Source organism: Phalacrocorax carbo, chromosome 1, assembly GCF_963921805.1.
Source record: "Phalacrocorax carbo chromosome 1, bPhaCar2.1, whole genome shotgun sequence".
In the NCBI taxonomy this organism is placed as follows: domain Eukaryota; kingdom Metazoa; phylum Chordata; class Aves; order Suliformes; family Phalacrocoracidae; genus Phalacrocorax; species Phalacrocorax carbo.
Window position 1 is genome coordinate 170,395,878 of NC_087513.1, and position 16,323 is coordinate 170,412,200.

Genomic DNA, 16,323 nt, shown 5'->3' on the forward strand with positions numbered 1-16,323 from the left:
TAATCTGAAACATATATAAATCTATATACATTGCAAGCAAGTTAAACTGTGAGTAAGCCGACTGTACTAAAATAAATCACACTATAGAGTGATCTGTATTTGACTGTCTTTTCTCAAAGGCAGTATAGAGATAGCTGAAGCTGCTTTGGGTGATACCAAGAAAGCTGGAATGATCTAAGAAACAGAGAAGCTGCAGTGTGATGGTTGTTAGGGATGGCTGATTGTAGTTTTGGAATGTGAATTGTATTATTGCTATTTTGGATTGATTTGCCAGGTACGTTACTGACAGAAAATATAGGGTGCAGTACTTAGTGTCCAGATAAACCTGTGGTGACAAAAGGTTGGAAGGGATTTTAAGAGCACAGTGGGACTGAAGAGAGCCTTGAGTAATAGTTATTTGAAACGTTAGTGGGGAGATTCATGGAATAGCTGAGAAACAGTTTTTGGAGAGAAGCAGCGTGGAAGTCGGGACACAAGCAAATTATTGTGAATTTTCTCGCACATTTATGTGCTGGGGCATGCTGAGAGTATCGGTGGGGAAAACTGCAGATCTATGGGTCTGTGTGCTGTAGTCTTCTATGGTTTTCTAAAATTTCTCTTTGTCTCTTAACACACATGCTCCTCTGCAAGCGTATACAACTTAACATTGTGTTTGCTAGCTTGCTATGGATTTCTGGCTTGGTTTTTGTTTGTTGCAGGCAAAATTTTAACAGAACAAATAGTCCAGGTTTCCAGAAGAAGGTGCAGTTTGGAAATGAAAATACAAAACTTGAATTGAGGAAAGTTCCCCCAGAACTTAACAATATCAGCAAACTTAATGAGCACTTCAGTAAGTTTGGAAACTTAGTCAACTTGCAGGTAAGAGTTAACAAAGAGAAGGCACTATGTTTTGCCTTAATAGTAGACATAGTTGCTAAAAGGAGAATGGCAGTTGTTTTTTAACTCCTTCTCCAAAACTGTTCTCATTATTTTCCTAACTTGTTCCTTAAACATCATCTCGTTGTTAATGGAATTGTCATTGAAGAAGCAGAAATAAAATGTTCTAGCCTTCTTTTAGATTTTGAACAAATGTTTTCCTCACAGGTAAGACTTTTAAGATACATTGTTTAAAACATTGAAAATTGATTAGAAATATGTTTCCGTCACCCCTTTTCTCAGGTTTGGATCTTATATCATAAACTCTCTGTATTTTGGGGGATAAAGTGTAAATACAGAAAACCTTTTTTTCTCGTCCAGAAACCAGTCCCTGTAATAAAATTGCTTTCTAGTTCCATGGTAGTGGTGGTTTATCCCTCGTAATTACTTGGTAGTGTATCTGAATGACCTGCATTTATAAACAGAAATAAGCAAACGTTTAGAGGAAGATAAAAAAGAGATGCAAAGAACTAAGGCCTAACTTAGGTTGATGTTACATATTGGAGGCTCTGTGTGTACTGTCAGTATTTCATATCCAGTCTCTAAGATACTTAATCTGATCTTTCATCATGTTTCTTATCAAGTTTGCTAGCTAGTGTTTTTATATACGCTTACTCATTTGCACTGAGAAGTTAAAAAAGAGGTGTAGTAGAATACTTTTGTACATACTAATATAGTACAGAATAAACCTCCCATACCTGTCTGAACAGAGGGAATTTAAATCTATCTTAATTGCATTTAAATGTGTTGTAAAACTTTCTGTAGTTTACCTAAGAATATGGGTGTATTAGCAGGCAGTGTGATTCAGTAAGGCAAGTAGAATTTTGTGTGAATGTGTATAGAGACAGACAGATAGGCAGATAAATATTGCAAGCTATTCTCTTCTTACAAAAGGTGTAATTTTGTCCTTTGAAGGTGTCTAAAATAATATGTTAATGGTCAAAGGAGGGGAACCAAAAATGACCTTTGTCATCTAGCTCTGATAGTAGATAGGACATTTATTAACTGAACCCTATATTTTTTGTAGACATTTTCTTTACTTCAGTGGTGCTTCCTTTTGTCATTCAAACAGCTACTCATATTTGCAATTAGAAATACTGTGTGACTCTTCAGGTATTTGACTTCAGTTTGTTTTGGGGTTTTTAATTCTTGAAGTTTAATCTCAAGGTTGCTTCTTGACACGAGGCTTTTCAAACAGAATCATGAACAGGAAGTATTTATCTGCTGACACATATTGGGTTTAAACTGTAAGCTTCTAAGCCTTGAAACTGCTGATTTCTTAATCATCAAGAGACAAATTAAAATCCTACATACAGTAAATTTTGTTCCTTTGTTTTAAACCTTAGGTCGCATATCAAGGTGATCCAGAAGGTGCCCTTATTCAGTTTGCCACACATGAGGAAGCAAAGAAAGCTATATCAAGTACTGAAGCAGTATTAAATAATCGTTTTATTAAAGTTTATTGGCATCGAGAAGGCAGCGCACCGCAAATCCAAACCACCACACAGAAGGTAGAGGATCTAAGTCTAGTCTATCTAGAATGATATGTAAAATATAATCTTAATTTTTTAAAAAATATTTGTAGGAAGTAAACTAAGTACTCTGGAAATAATGAATACTTCATGTAATTATTTTCCAAAAGTTACTCTTTAATTCTGGATTCTTTGACCTCAGATACAAGGTTCAGGATTTGATCAGCAAGATAAGACTGAAGGTATTTAAAGAAAGTCCTTCTGTGACTTACAGAGAATTCCACTCTTGTCATCTGATGTGAAGCAAGATTTGATGCTACTACCTGCTGAATAACACCTATTTTGCTTTAACTAGTATAGGTTTTTGGTTTTTTTCTTCTGGTGGACAGCAGAGTTGTATTTCTTTTCTTGGAAGATAATCTCCATTTTCTTCCAAAAGGTGCTGGATTTTCCAGTCTCTTCCTGTTGAGCATGCATACTACTATAGAAAATAGCAGTAGAATTTGTTTTACACAGAGGTACCTGTGTATATATGTGTGCAGAGAGAGGATGTGCAAATAACAGTGTAAGAGGAGGGCTGCATTAGAATGACTAATTTTGTGGAAATGGATCAAGGACATTTTACATTTTTAAGTGGAGAGGGAGGTGCTGATCATCCTCGTACCCAGTGACAGGCTGTGTGGGAGTAGTTTAGAGCTGCATCATGGGAGGTTCGGATTTGACATTAGGAAGCATTTCTATACAGAGAGTGGTCAGACCTGGAGCAGTCTTCGTAGCGGGGTAGTTGATGCCCCAAGCCTGTCAGTCTCCAAGGAGCATTTGGACAATGCTCTTAATAACATGCTTTAACTTCTGACTAGCTCTGGAGTGCTCAGGCAGTTGGACTAGATGATCATTGCAGGTCCCCTCCAACTGAAATATTCTATTCTACATTTTTGGATTGAGTTGCACAGGGGAGCACTTATTGGTAGTTGTCATGTGCATAGTAGCATTGGCAACCTTTAAACAATATGAAACAGCAATTACTGTTGTGAAGCTTAGATTCATAACCTGTGGCAAGCCAGTCAGATTTGTTAGCAGGTGTAGTGGTTCTACTCAAGCATGAGGGGAAGCTTGGATTCTCCCAGGTCATGAAGGTTATTGGATAGAGTCTTGTCAGTTAGCTTCCAGTGTAGCAAGTCCCTCTAAATACTTGCATATCCTACTTTATTGGATTTGCTGTCATGTGGAACAACACATTCTACACTTAAAAAATATGAGGCAGGAACTGTAGAAGAACCGTTCATTTATTTATATACGCTGCTATAATGAACAAACTTGTTGTTAGAGGTTTCTTTCAGCTGCTGTTCTAAGTTTTGAATTCCATCTTTCTATGGATGGTGTATATAGTCATTCAGAATCAATGACCCAGTTTCCCATAGCAACCCTGCTGTACAGCATTTTAGGTTTCCTTTATCATCTTCTTTTGTAACAAAAGCCCCGCTTTTTATCTACAAAAAATGCAGTTTTAATGACGCCTATCTCACTGTCTCCCCAGTTATCACCCTTTAGATTTGAGTTTCGAATCAGATTTATGAATATCCTTGATGCTTGTCTGAACTAGTGCTACTCAAAATGGTATTTATTTTGTAAGCTTGATCTACATCTGATCAGCCAGAAGAGGGCAGTGGAGTACGTAATTTGCATTCATACAATTATTACCTCTCTTGAGAAAGGATAGCTCGAATAGATGTTGACATCAGCGTATTTGCTGAATATGCTACCCAGCTTGGAGCTTTCACTGTGCATTTCCAAACAAGTATCTGATCTGTATATTTGTTATTTTGCAAAACATGAATTTTAAATAGTCCTTATGGTTTTTAGTGTTGTTACTAGTTTCCCAGCACACCACCTTTGTTAAGTTAACCTTGATGGTTTGGACATGAATACCCCTTGGTACCAGATGACAGTGTTAAAGGTTCCTGCTTCACAAAGGACAGCCTTTCATCATGTGTCAGGAAGCTACAATTTGAAGTCTGTTATGGGTGATAGAGGGCACACAGTGAGAAGAAAAATTTAAAGACAAAATGAAAATTAAGTGCAATATTTTCATCTTCCTCTACCCCGAAATATAACAATTCTAAAATTGTTGAGTCAGTAAACACGTATTTTTCATTCATAAGCCTTTCATGAGCATGAGTATTTACTTCCCTTTTTATTGAAATTAATATTTGGTATCATATCTACAAGTAGTATGGAAACTCTTATAGATGTCACATACTATAAGTATTTGAATTTTTGTCAAGATTTCTGGTGTGTTATTTAATTACAGCTGAATTAATTTCACCTGTATTTATAATGGTTTCTGGCCAGATTTCTTCTGTCAGGCACTAAAGACAGGCTTTTGAATATTTTTTCAATGTAAAGTCAGTTGGCTTTTAAGTTGTCCCTTCAGTAGTGTCTGGTATTGCACAATTTCTTGACCATTGCTGTTTCCTCAGCATGATTACTTTCAGAATTTCCACAGTAAGAATTTTCCAAAGGAGTGCAAGTACTTAGTAAACATGATAGGAGCTGACCATATTAAATCATCAAATAAAAGGCTTCTGCCAGGAAGCAGAAGGTCTCCACATCTGTGGTAGATAAAACAAGAGGTACTGGGCTTACAAGGCAGCACAGGAGAATTAGGTTAGATATTAAAACACATTTTCTAATGCTAAGGGATATTGAAACACTTTTACCTACAGCAGTGATAGAACCTCTTTCATTGGAAATCTGTAAGAACTAGATAGATACTGTCAGTAATGGCTTAGGTATAGCTGACTTTGCCCTGGAGTGGAGGAATGGATTAGGTGACCACCTGAGGGTCATAAATACAACAGGAGGCTTGCTTGGAAGCATATTTTTTTGGTCTTTGTGTTCAATGTTTTTGTCAAAGGAAAAAAGCAAAGTGTTAGCTCTCGGGGCATAACCATGGCAGGTTCAAAGATGAGCTTCTGTGTTTTCTTTTTCCTCAGTCCTGTGACTGCATGTCTCCATATCCTTTCTTTTTCTATTTTGTCCAAGGTAAACGCATAGGACATGGGAAGTGACATATTGCTGTAGAAAGTGAGTGTCTTTGATACAAGTTTGTGTTCTGCCTTTCCATAACTAAATGGTTCATAGTGAAAGATTTGTGAAAGGAATCGGAACACTGCGTATTACTTTTTTTCAGTTCTAACAGGTGGCAGTTAAGATAGTCGAAGTAGACCAGAGTTGTCTGATCACTTCTGTGAGCTGCAAATGCAAAATAGGTCTTATTGCTGTATGCACTACACAAACAGTATAACATCCTAAATCTCATTAAGTGTTTATTTTTGCCATCAAGTGAAAAAGCTATTGAATGATAGGAAGGAAGAAGTGTAAATCTAAATACCATTGCAGCAATTTAATTGTGTATTTATTGAGCTGGATATCTGGCAGCCTTTTGTTGTTAACCTTATGATGTGCTTTTTTGGGGGTGGGGTGGTCTTACAGGTAATACAACCCTTAGTCCAGCAACCTAGTTTACCAGTAGTGAAACAGTCAGTCAAGGAGCGATTAGGTCCGGTACCTGCAAGTAATATTGAACCTGCAGAAGCACAGAGTGCCAATACAGAAGTCACTCAGGTATGTACGATAGACAAAAAAAATCATTGCATGTTTTTCTTTCTGCAATAGGTTCTGTAGTGTATAAGTGTATCCGTTAGTTTACTCATATAGTGCCTACCTATATGAGGCACTACAGTTTACTACCTCTAAGTACATCTAATTTGATTGGGAGTGGTGTTTGCAGTGTTGGCTTTCTTACCCAAGCATGGTACTTAATTTTTAGTATCGTAGCTTTTTACTTAGTTTAAAAAAAAAAAAAAAGCCAAAAGACTGGAAGTATTTCAGTAATGTTAAATTGTAGTTTTCAGATTTCAAAATAAAGTTGGTTTCTATCCGAAGAACAAAAAGCTATCCTTTTGTTAATATTAATCTTTTAAACAGCTAAAACCAGTAGAGACTGATGGTCAGCATCCAGAAGTGTTTTCAGTATTTGTACATCACCCTTAATACCAGGAAGAATGTAACCACAGTACCAGTATGAATAGTGACAGAATCTGCTGTGTTACTTACATTAGAAATAGCCTTTAAATTTTTATTATGTTAGAAGTATCTTGTTATTAGCATTGTGCCACTACTTTAGTTTTACTTCTGAAGAGGAAGACCACTACACTTCAGAAAACGTTTCTAGTTTAAATTCAAACAACTTTCTGCAGTTGGTCCCCACAAAGACCAGATTACCAAAAAAACCCAAAACCATAACATTAAAAAAATACCCAACACCAAAACACCAAACAAAAACTGAAGTGTATTTAAGAGAGCCTGTGTAGACAGTCCTCTTCCAGCTAGTATGTAATGGAATTCTTGCCAAAAAGATGTAGTATAATCTTTGATTCCAGATTTGGCTTTATCTTTGTCTTATTGAATCTATTTATAGATGTATATTAACTGTTAAAAAAAAATAATCTAAAATTCATTTTATCAATTGCTTTTGTATTCTTGTATTGTTGGGCAAAAGTATAGTTTCATTAGTTAAAAATGGTGTTTTTCTAAATTCCTAATACTTGGAATTACACAGGAAATGTACTTTATTTTATGAATATTTTACTATTTGAACTATAATTTTGTTTTGTTTTCTTAGAATGTGACTAAATTATCTGTGAAGGATAGACTGGGTTTTGTGTCAAAGCCAGTTACTCCAACAACTGAAAAGGTAAGAGAATGTTTCATATTCTCTTCCTCTCACATTTAATTTCAGTAGAATTAGTTTTATTATAAAACCCCTTGTGTCAATACTAAGTTTCGTAACTGTGAATAAAGTTATTTGTTAAATATTAGTTTTATGAAGTATAATGTATTGCCACTCAGCAGATGGCTAAATGATTATAAGAAGAATGAAACATGCTAGGGCAGAAGTTGCTATTCTGTGGATTTCTTTTAATATAGTAGGTTCCATTTATTCAGTCATGAAAATAACTAGATACGTTCCAGGATCCTGAGTTGTTAGATGAGTACAGAAGTAAATGTAATAAGTAAATATTGACGCTACATATGAATCTATAGAAAGCCTTTCTATAAAACCGTTTTGGGGCTTTTGTGTTCCGTTAAAAGTGATGCTGTAAACATTTACCCTCTTGTTTGGTCCTACAATTTGCAGTACATGTGAAAAGATAAAAGTAGAAGTTAATCAGTGTAGAAAGGACAGAGAGGTAGGGCGGGAAGGGTGCATCTGAGTTGTGGTTATGAGTTATGTATTTTGCTCAGTGGTTGCAATTCTCAGAACAGAGTTGTTGATGTGTTTACTTTAGTAGCAAAGTTTGTGATGCATGTTTCCAGATCTATTTAGCACCTCAGGGGACAGGCTTCCCCAGAGTTTATAACATTCATTTGAGAACACTTTTGGTAGAAAGGCAGCAAGTTTTACTCGGTAACAAGATTACTCTGCCTAGGTATATATCTTTTTTTATTGGGAATTGGCTTGACCTGAAATGAATGAAGCACCCTTCATTCTGCATTTCCCCCGACCCCCTTAGAGTATGTCAGTTAATGCATTTAGTGGAATCTAACCCATAAAATTTACTCCAAAGATGCTATTCTGTACTTAGCATATGGAGGTAACAATACTTAATGTTGAGTTGTAGTTGTAGAAGATGTCTTTTTGACAAATTTCAAGCTGAGCAGTCTGCCTAAATGCACTGGTCTTGGCTTCTTGCCTCTATTTTGTTGTTGGCTTGATTAGTTGCATTCTTGTTGCCCTAAATTAGTTGCAGATAAAAGAACGTACTGTGTATTTCTGAACTAGATTTTTACATGCATATCATATACTTACTGTAGAAATAGGAAGTCTCTTTCAGTTTGAGTGGAAATACTTTTTTTCTCCCCTTATTCTGTGAGTTGAGTTATCCTGAAACACTTTTCTACGAAGAGTAAATCCATGCTAAGTTGATTTCCTCTGTGCTGTCTTATAGTACAGACTGACTTTGATTAGCTGCTCAGCTGTTCATGGACTGTTATGAAGCAGCGGTTTCTTTTGGTATTTTTAGTAGGGTTCAGAAACTTGGTTTGACCTTTTTTTACCTACTACCGTCCCTTTACATGGATTAGGCTGCAGTGATAATGCTCTATAACCATTAGAAATTAGATGATTGATAGCTGTCAAAAACATAGAGGTCATGTCCTAGATTTTTTTTGCTTCTGATTGTAGGGTTTTCCATTAAGAAAATAGGTAGCTATGCTTCCTAAAGAGCAGGAGGAAAAGGAGGTGAAACAGTCATCATGAGGCCTTTTAAGAGCCATACAGGGACTTGCAATTTATGAATTTGTGACGAGATTCACACTGTTCCTTCTCTTGAATGGTATTGAGAGATGTAGAAGACATTCATGTGTTGCTTCTTGCTCTTCTGTATTAGTTGATGCAGGTACATCTGTTGTGGCACCTCTCTTTTAACATAAAGAGGAAGCATGGTTCATTGTCCCATGAAGTCAGTTCAGGGCAAATGGAGTGTGTCAATATTTTTGTCTTTACTTGGTCCTCTGTCTGTTGGTAGCCTGTCCTAAAGCTACTTTGTAACAGGAATTATCTGTTTGGGAAGTGCATATGTTAATGTACTTTAATAAGTTTTTTTTAAAAAAATCCCTTCATCTCCTTTTTAATGCCCTTCTTAGAGCGTTTTATATCACCTTTTATAATACCCCATAACATGCTTTGATTTTTTTTTTTTCCTCTTCTCTGCACTGCCTACTCTAGAAAACACTTTACTGTGGGAAGACATAGGATAAATAGCACAATGAAGTGAAAAGCTTGTTTATGGAGCATTCCTGTTGTAAATTCTTCTGACCTCTGTATCTTTTCTGTCTTTCTAATGCTTCTTGGCTGTCTCTTTTTTTTCTCCTGTTGGTGGGCATTGTGTCTATTTTATGGAGTGCATGGTGACCAATACTCTGCATGCATCTTTTAATTTTGCACATACATATAAAGTATTTTTAAACTCCTGGAAGTTATACCAATTGCATAATTACTGTGATATGCTAGAAAGGCAGACAAGATCAGGCCTATAGTATCTCCAGCACTTAGCCATGGATTTTTCAATACTAACATGGCCAAAATGTCCTTTAAGGAATGTGATAAGAAAACAGAATAGTCAAATCTTAAGGTATTGTGGAGATGTACATAGTGTACTTTAGAGAGGCTGAAGAGCAGGCAACTGTGTACTCAGTAAACACAGAATTCGGAGAAATTTTTATACCTCGTTACAAATGTAGGAAAGGGGACAGAGAGACATAGGGGTCTCTTCCTTTGCTGTATGATGTTGAAGACTTCCCGGTACTTGAGTTAATTCTTGTTGATTGTACAAGCTCTACTTTGCACAAACTGCATATGAAAAAGGGCTATTCTATCTACTTTGAACCTTAGTCTATAAAATCGTTTAATTTTTGCATGGAAAAATCATGCAACCATGAAAAATTGCATTTTAAACTTCAAAACAAAAATGAAAAACCTCAGTTATTCTTGGGAAGATCTCGGTCTTTTGTTTCCTTAATCTTGCTCAAATACATAAAATTTTATGTATTTGAAACTTGGAAGTACATATGAAATATCAATGGAAAGGATTTATAAACTGATGTTTATAATTTTTAGATATTTGATGTGATGCTGGCTCTTCAAAAATTGCTTAACTTCAGCAATTCCAAATATAACTGTCACACCAAATTTTTGTATTCCATATCATCAAAACAGACAAAAGAAAAGACGCTTATATATTTTTAAGCACTCATGTATTTTTTTTAAATTGAAATTCACTGGCAAAAAAATAAAATGATTTCCTCCTATAGGTTTTATCCACTTCTACTGGCTTGACAAAAACTGTGTACAACCCTGCTGCTTTGAAGGCAGCACAGAAATCTTTGCCTGTTGTTTCCACTTCCGTGCTAGACTCTAATGAAGCACAGAAGAAAAAACAGGTAAATTAAATATGCTTCTTTATAAAATGGACCTAGATTGGGAAGTTGTGACCACTATAGATAGCGCACTATGTATATTCATCTCCAGAGTCAAGATGAAACTAGTTACAAGATTAAATTCACTATAATGGTTTCTTTTCAAAGAACAAGAAAATCCAGCATTGTTTTGTTATTTTTTTTCAGAGTACCTTCAGGCAGCGTAAGCAGGCTTAAAATTCTCTAAAAGTTCAAAATGTGAAACACTTTTTCCTGGAAGCAGAATCTGCATGTTGAGGCATGAATTGTCTATTGTGAGTGAGAAGGGAGTATAGACTAGTCTCTATTCTTCTCTCTTAAGCCTTCCTGGAACCGGCCTTTATTCTTGTTAAACTGGCCTTTACTCTCAGTGTGTTTCGTACGTGTGACCAAAATTGTTTCTTCACTTGAGTGAACTAAGAACTGTATGATTCTGCATCTTATTGTTTCCAAACTATAGTTCTGTATCCATTTTTAATTTTTACAAAGCTTTTTTTTTAATGTCAGAGAGGAAATGTAACAAAAAAGCGTTTGTCCTTGAATAGGTCACTTAGTTGTAGTTTAGCTTGCTTAGAATTTTCGGGAAATCCCAGTTTATTTTACTGGTTTCAAACCACAAATTAAGAGTTCCATACTAAATTAGATTCATATGTAAGTACTGAAAGCAGCATAACCATTAAGCAAAGATTTTAGCCTATTGGTAAACTTCTATAGATAATACCTGATTTAATTTGCAATAGCAGTTTGTAGCTGCATGTCAGTTGTGGCATTGGTCTAGGTTTTAAAGAAATAACTTCTAATTCGGGGATTTCATTTCATATTTATCCACTAAAACATGTTTTTCAGAATTAGAGCCTTTACCTTTCAAGTTAAGACACTAAATGCCTGTGAAATGGCAAAAAGCTCATAACAAAATTATTGACTTATCATAACAGCTGTAGGGTTTTTTTGAGAGAAGGCACTGAAGACGTGCAAAGGGATCTGCTTTTTTTTTCATGTGCTCTTGTGCTCTTTCCTCTCTTCAGAGATTTCTATTACAACATACTAGTACATGATTTTGTGGGACTGTCTTCCTTCTGTCTCCCTAGTTTTTCTTAGCCTTCATCCCATTGACGTATCTTCCCTTTCCCTCCAGAAAAATGATTGCACGCTGTATTGCAAAACTAACATTTCATGCAGCAGAATTTGTCAGTATTTGGGAGGACATACAGAAAACGTATTACTATTTCTTTTTTTTATGGCTGTTGTGCATTTACACTCTTTCTATAATGTAATCCACTTGCAGTCTGATCCCAGTTGATTGGTGATCTAGAGGTGTGAAGTCGTCTTCTGCCAGTCCTCTTTTATCCCATTAAATATGTTGGTATCAAAGCTCTTAATTGTTTTCTGCAAGCATCCTGCTGTCTCAGACTTCCACATTCTGTATCTGAGAGCAAGAAGCAATTGCTTTCTCTCGAGCAGCATTAGTAGGAGCCTGACATTGCAATGCCAAGATCATGTTTTTAGCAGATTGAGTGGTAGTACTTGTCACTTCCAAGTTGCAGTAGTTAGACGCAGGAGAGATGGTTTTCTTTGGGTGACGTTTTAATTTTAGAAAATAGAATGTATTTTCTTTTTGCTTGTAACTATACTGGAGAATGTGATAGACCTGATTTACAGTTGCTTTCAAGATACTGTCCTTGCACATTTAAACTCTTCCATGTTGTACCTCTTGCAGTAGTGTGTTATATTGCCTTTCAGCTTTCAGTGGAGTTGTGCAAGGGGTTACTTCCCCTTGAAATCTTCCCAGCACAGATCTAACTAAGACCGACCATTAGATCCTTCACTAATATGGTTATGCATTGTTTTTCGGAAACATAATTTGAAATATTGCCTGTTAGTACCTTATGTTGCTGTTACTAATTTTTCCCTGTTATTGCAAGTTACTACTGTATAGTTGTCAGGTATAGTATGTTATTCTCCTGGCATTATTTTTCAAAATCTAGAAACTTTATTTAATTTTCTTATGCTTCTAGGAAGCATTACGACTTCAACAAGATGTGAGAAAGAAGAAGCAAGAAATCTTAGAGAAGCACATTGAAACACAAAAGGTAAAATGTTAGCATTAAAGAAAGGCAGCAATTCAGTAGTAACATCTCAGTTCACTTCTCTAAAATACTTCAGAATTTGTAAGCATGAGCTCTAAAAACAGAGTGATAATACCATTCTGAGAGAACGCTTATTTTATAGCTCAGTTTTGATCTAACTTGTCTTTAAGTGAACTTAGTTCGCTTAAACTACAAGCTTATGCAATGTAGATGCAATTTTAGTTTCCATTGCTGAATTTGGGTGCAACATGCTTGAGTTCTACTTGACAAGAGCAGGAAAGATTGATGTAGAGAAGTATGCATGACTGTACTCAGGCTTAGGAGGCAAAAAAAACCAAAACGTCATTTAAGTTGAATAAAACTGTTGAAATAATTAAGGATGTTGAGCAAATCTGTCCAAATGAAATGGCAATATCAGATGTTCATTGGCAAATGAATTCATCTCGAGAGTCAGACAAAGATTTAATATAAGCTGTTAAAAGCCCTGTATGTTGAGTTGGAAAATCACAGCAAAAGAAATGCAATATTCTGTTTTTCCATTGGTTGTAATTAATATTGGGAAACAGGTCTGTAATAGTTGCTAAGTAAAAAGATTTTTTGTTGTTGTTGTTTTTTGTTTGTTTTGGGTTTTTTTTGTTTTTAAATTGGACAGATGTTGATTTCAAAGCTGGAGAAGAATAAAGCCATGAAGTCAGAAGACAAAGCAGAAATAATGAAAACACTGGAAATTTTGACTAATAGCATTACCAAGTTAAAGGATGAATTAAAAGGTGTATCACCAGGAGGAGGGGCTCCTTTAAAAAGCATGAAAACTAAGACTCAGGTATTCAAGTTTTGGTCAGCTTTTTAATAAGATGAATTCACATGTTCATGTCAGCAGAATAAAAATATGCAGCCACATCAGCAATATTTAGAACCATACTGGTTGAATTTTGAACTGCTCTTAAAAGTGAGATTCGTTTTGTCCTCTATTTAAAGGAGCGTAGTTAATTTTAAAACCATTCTGTTCTCTAAAAGGTTTATTCAGTGTTACACAGATATTACATCACCTGGAAAGTCAAAAAACCCCAAAACTCTTCTGATGATGATTTCTTTTGCGTTATCCAATCTTTTGTGTATAGCCTATTTCTTGCTTAAATTTTTAATGGAAATCATGAAAATCGTATTTCTTATGCAAAAGATTATCATTATGCAAAACTTCTTTTGGTCAGGTTTAATACACAGAACAAACTGCGGCATGAAACTAGTTTCTGGGGTTTTTAATGTCACTGAAATTTTTCAATGTATTCAGCTTTTTAGATTGAAGATTATAATGGTCAGTTTTCCTTTGATCTAGCTGCCCATGTTTGGGTTGTACCTATGAGAGGAGCTTCCTTCTCTGCTGTCACTCTTGTTAGTGTATGGCTGTAACCAGTTTCCCAACTGCATAAAGATGCAATTATATTACCTTTTTAAAATGCAGTATTTTGCTTTTTATAGAAGTATTTGCTCTTAAACAGGGTACAAGGTGATGAAGAATTAAGACTTTGAGAAATAACATTTCAAGAAATTAATGTGTTCTTTTAAATACATTATAAGCTTTTCTTGCTTTATCAAGTGAGGAAGTGCATACTAATAAAAGAGCAGATTTTTGTACAGTGTATTTTCCAGTAGAATATAAAAAGCTTTGATCTTTTCTTGTTGTTTTTATTCAGTTCTTAAGTATTCAGAATGCTTAGTCTTCTAATGTTTGGCGTTCTGTTTTAAAAAGCTGGTGTAACATTACAACCCAGATTTAATTGAAACTGATCATTAGTTTGCAGTTTGAAACAGCATTTCTACTGCTTCATTTTACACAGAGATATAGGTGTAAGGTAACTGCAGTGTAAATTAGTGTTGTACAGTTTTGAAAAGAAATACCAAAAAGAAATATTGAAATGACCTGTATACACTCACTGTAGCTTCTTACATCATTTGTCAGTCAGGAAAAAGCTGAAGCAGCATACTTTTATCCTGAAAATGGACATAGATTGTAATTTCTGGAAGTCAGTTTATACCTTGTAAAACAGATTCAGCTGCAGTGGAATAGTCTGCTGTGTGTTAGAGGGGAAACTAATTGTAATAATCCCAGAAATTAGACAGTGCCGTAATAAGATTAAATTCCTCTTTTTTTTTTAAGATGAGGGGGTTTTGTGGCGGGGGGGTAGGGGGGTGTTAATGTTTTTGAAAGGGAGTGGACATTGTTTGGTGAGAAAATGTTTCTGAGAGGAAGTTACCTACCTGTAGAGAGAATTTGATTTGATTGTATTTGATTGTTAAAGCCTCATGTTTTTGAGAAATACTTTTTCTGCTGGTAGTGTACAGTGCTTCATAAATTTGAACAGGAAGAATAGTTTCTAACAGTTTTGATCCAATAATTAAAGGTTGGTTGTGGGTTTCCTCAAATACAAGGGGAAGAATCCAGACGCATAGAAACGAAGAAGCAAATTTCATCGTGAAAACTTGGTAAATGCTTGACTAGAAAATCGTGAATGCATCATTTTAACATGTGACAGTGATTTTACCCTGAAAGTGGTCCAGTAAATTCTTAGAGCAAACAAGAAAATAGTCCAATAACACACCATTGCTCAAAATGGTCGAGATAAGAAGGGTTCTCTAGGTATCATCTTGTTCCATTATCAGGCACCACTAAGAAGAGTTTGGATGTCGTCTTTATTCACCCACGCTGGGTATTTACACGCATGGATAAGGTCCCGTCCTCCCACCACCTTCTCATCCTGAAGCCAGACATTCCCAGCTCTGTCAGCCTGAGCTCTTAACAGTAGCTGCTCCAGTCCCTTAATCAGCTTTGTGGCCTTTCGCTGGACTCTCTCCAGCATGTCTCCCTTGTGCTGGGGAGCCTGGAACTGAACACAGCACTCCATATGTGGCCTCACCACTGCAGAGTAGAGGAGAAGGATCATGTCCCTTGACCTGCTGGTGGTGTTCTTCCTAATGCATCCCAGGAGGCTGTTGGCCTTCTTTGCCACAAGGACACATTGCTGGCTCGTACTCAATTACTCTGCTACCACCTTTGCTTTATTTCCTACACGCTCTGGAACTTGGAGGGTGTGATTCTTGAAAATCATCCTGCCTTTCCAGAAGGTATCCAGGCCCAGGGTCTTCAAACAGGAGGCTTCTTCCAATTCTCTGAAGAAGGCCTCATCTACTTCCTTACCTGATCGTGCAGTATGTAGTACACACCCACTGCAATGTCACCTGCATTGGTCTACCATCTTAATCCTGACTCATAAACTTTTGACCTGCTCATTGTACGTACCCAGGCAGAGCTCCATGTGTTCATGCTGCACTGTCACATAAAGGGCAGCTCCCACTCCTAGCTATCCTGGCTTGTCCTTCCATAAGAGACTGTATCCATCCACTACAGCACTCCAGTCATGTGAGTTTTCCTATGATGTTTCTGTAGTCTCCGTGAGATTGTAGCCCTGTAACTATTCACAGACATCTGATTCTTCCTCTTTGTTTCGCACATTGTCCGTATTAGTACACAGGCTCTTCAGAGAGGTACTGGTTTCCCAGAAAAGAAATGAGATCTTCCCCTGTGAAACTGTTCTGTAGGCCCTCCCTCATTTATGTGGATCGGTATGTGTATACTTGAGGTGATCTCCCCCTTCAACCCAGTTCTGTTGATCTTGAGATCTTTTACCCATATCGCCCTTTGCGTGGCAACCTGGTACACCACTTCCTTGTGTGATTGTTGGGTTTTTTTTTCCCTAACTTAGTAAAGTGAGGCAATATGCTAACTTGAATTACAGTTTTAGTGACGCTTTTGAGCTGGTTTTCCATTT

The 16,323-nt window shown here is 36.3% G+C and overlaps 1 protein-coding gene across 5 annotated transcripts in view; it reads left to right on the forward strand.

Annotated features, from left to right (window-relative positions):
* RBM26 (RNA binding motif protein 26) overlaps positions 1-16,323 on the forward strand; it is a 59,491-nt gene that overhangs the window by 24,152 nt on the left and 19,016 nt on the right. For 4 of the 5 annotated variants that reach the window (XM_064440700.1, XM_064440702.1, XM_064440701.1 and 1 more), the window contains exons 11-17: positions 699-858; positions 2,262-2,426; positions 5,883-6,014; positions 7,075-7,146; positions 10,266-10,394; positions 12,425-12,499; positions 13,149-13,319. In XM_064440700.1, the coding sequence (XP_064296770.1) occupies positions 699-858; positions 2,262-2,426; positions 5,883-6,014; positions 7,075-7,146; positions 10,266-10,394; positions 12,425-12,499; positions 13,149-13,319 (904 nt within the window). The remainder of the gene's footprint in view (positions 1-698; positions 859-2,261; positions 2,427-5,882; positions 6,015-7,074; positions 7,147-10,265; positions 10,395-12,424; positions 12,500-13,148; positions 13,320-16,323) is intronic. The other variant, XM_064440704.1, reaches the window with a different exon arrangement.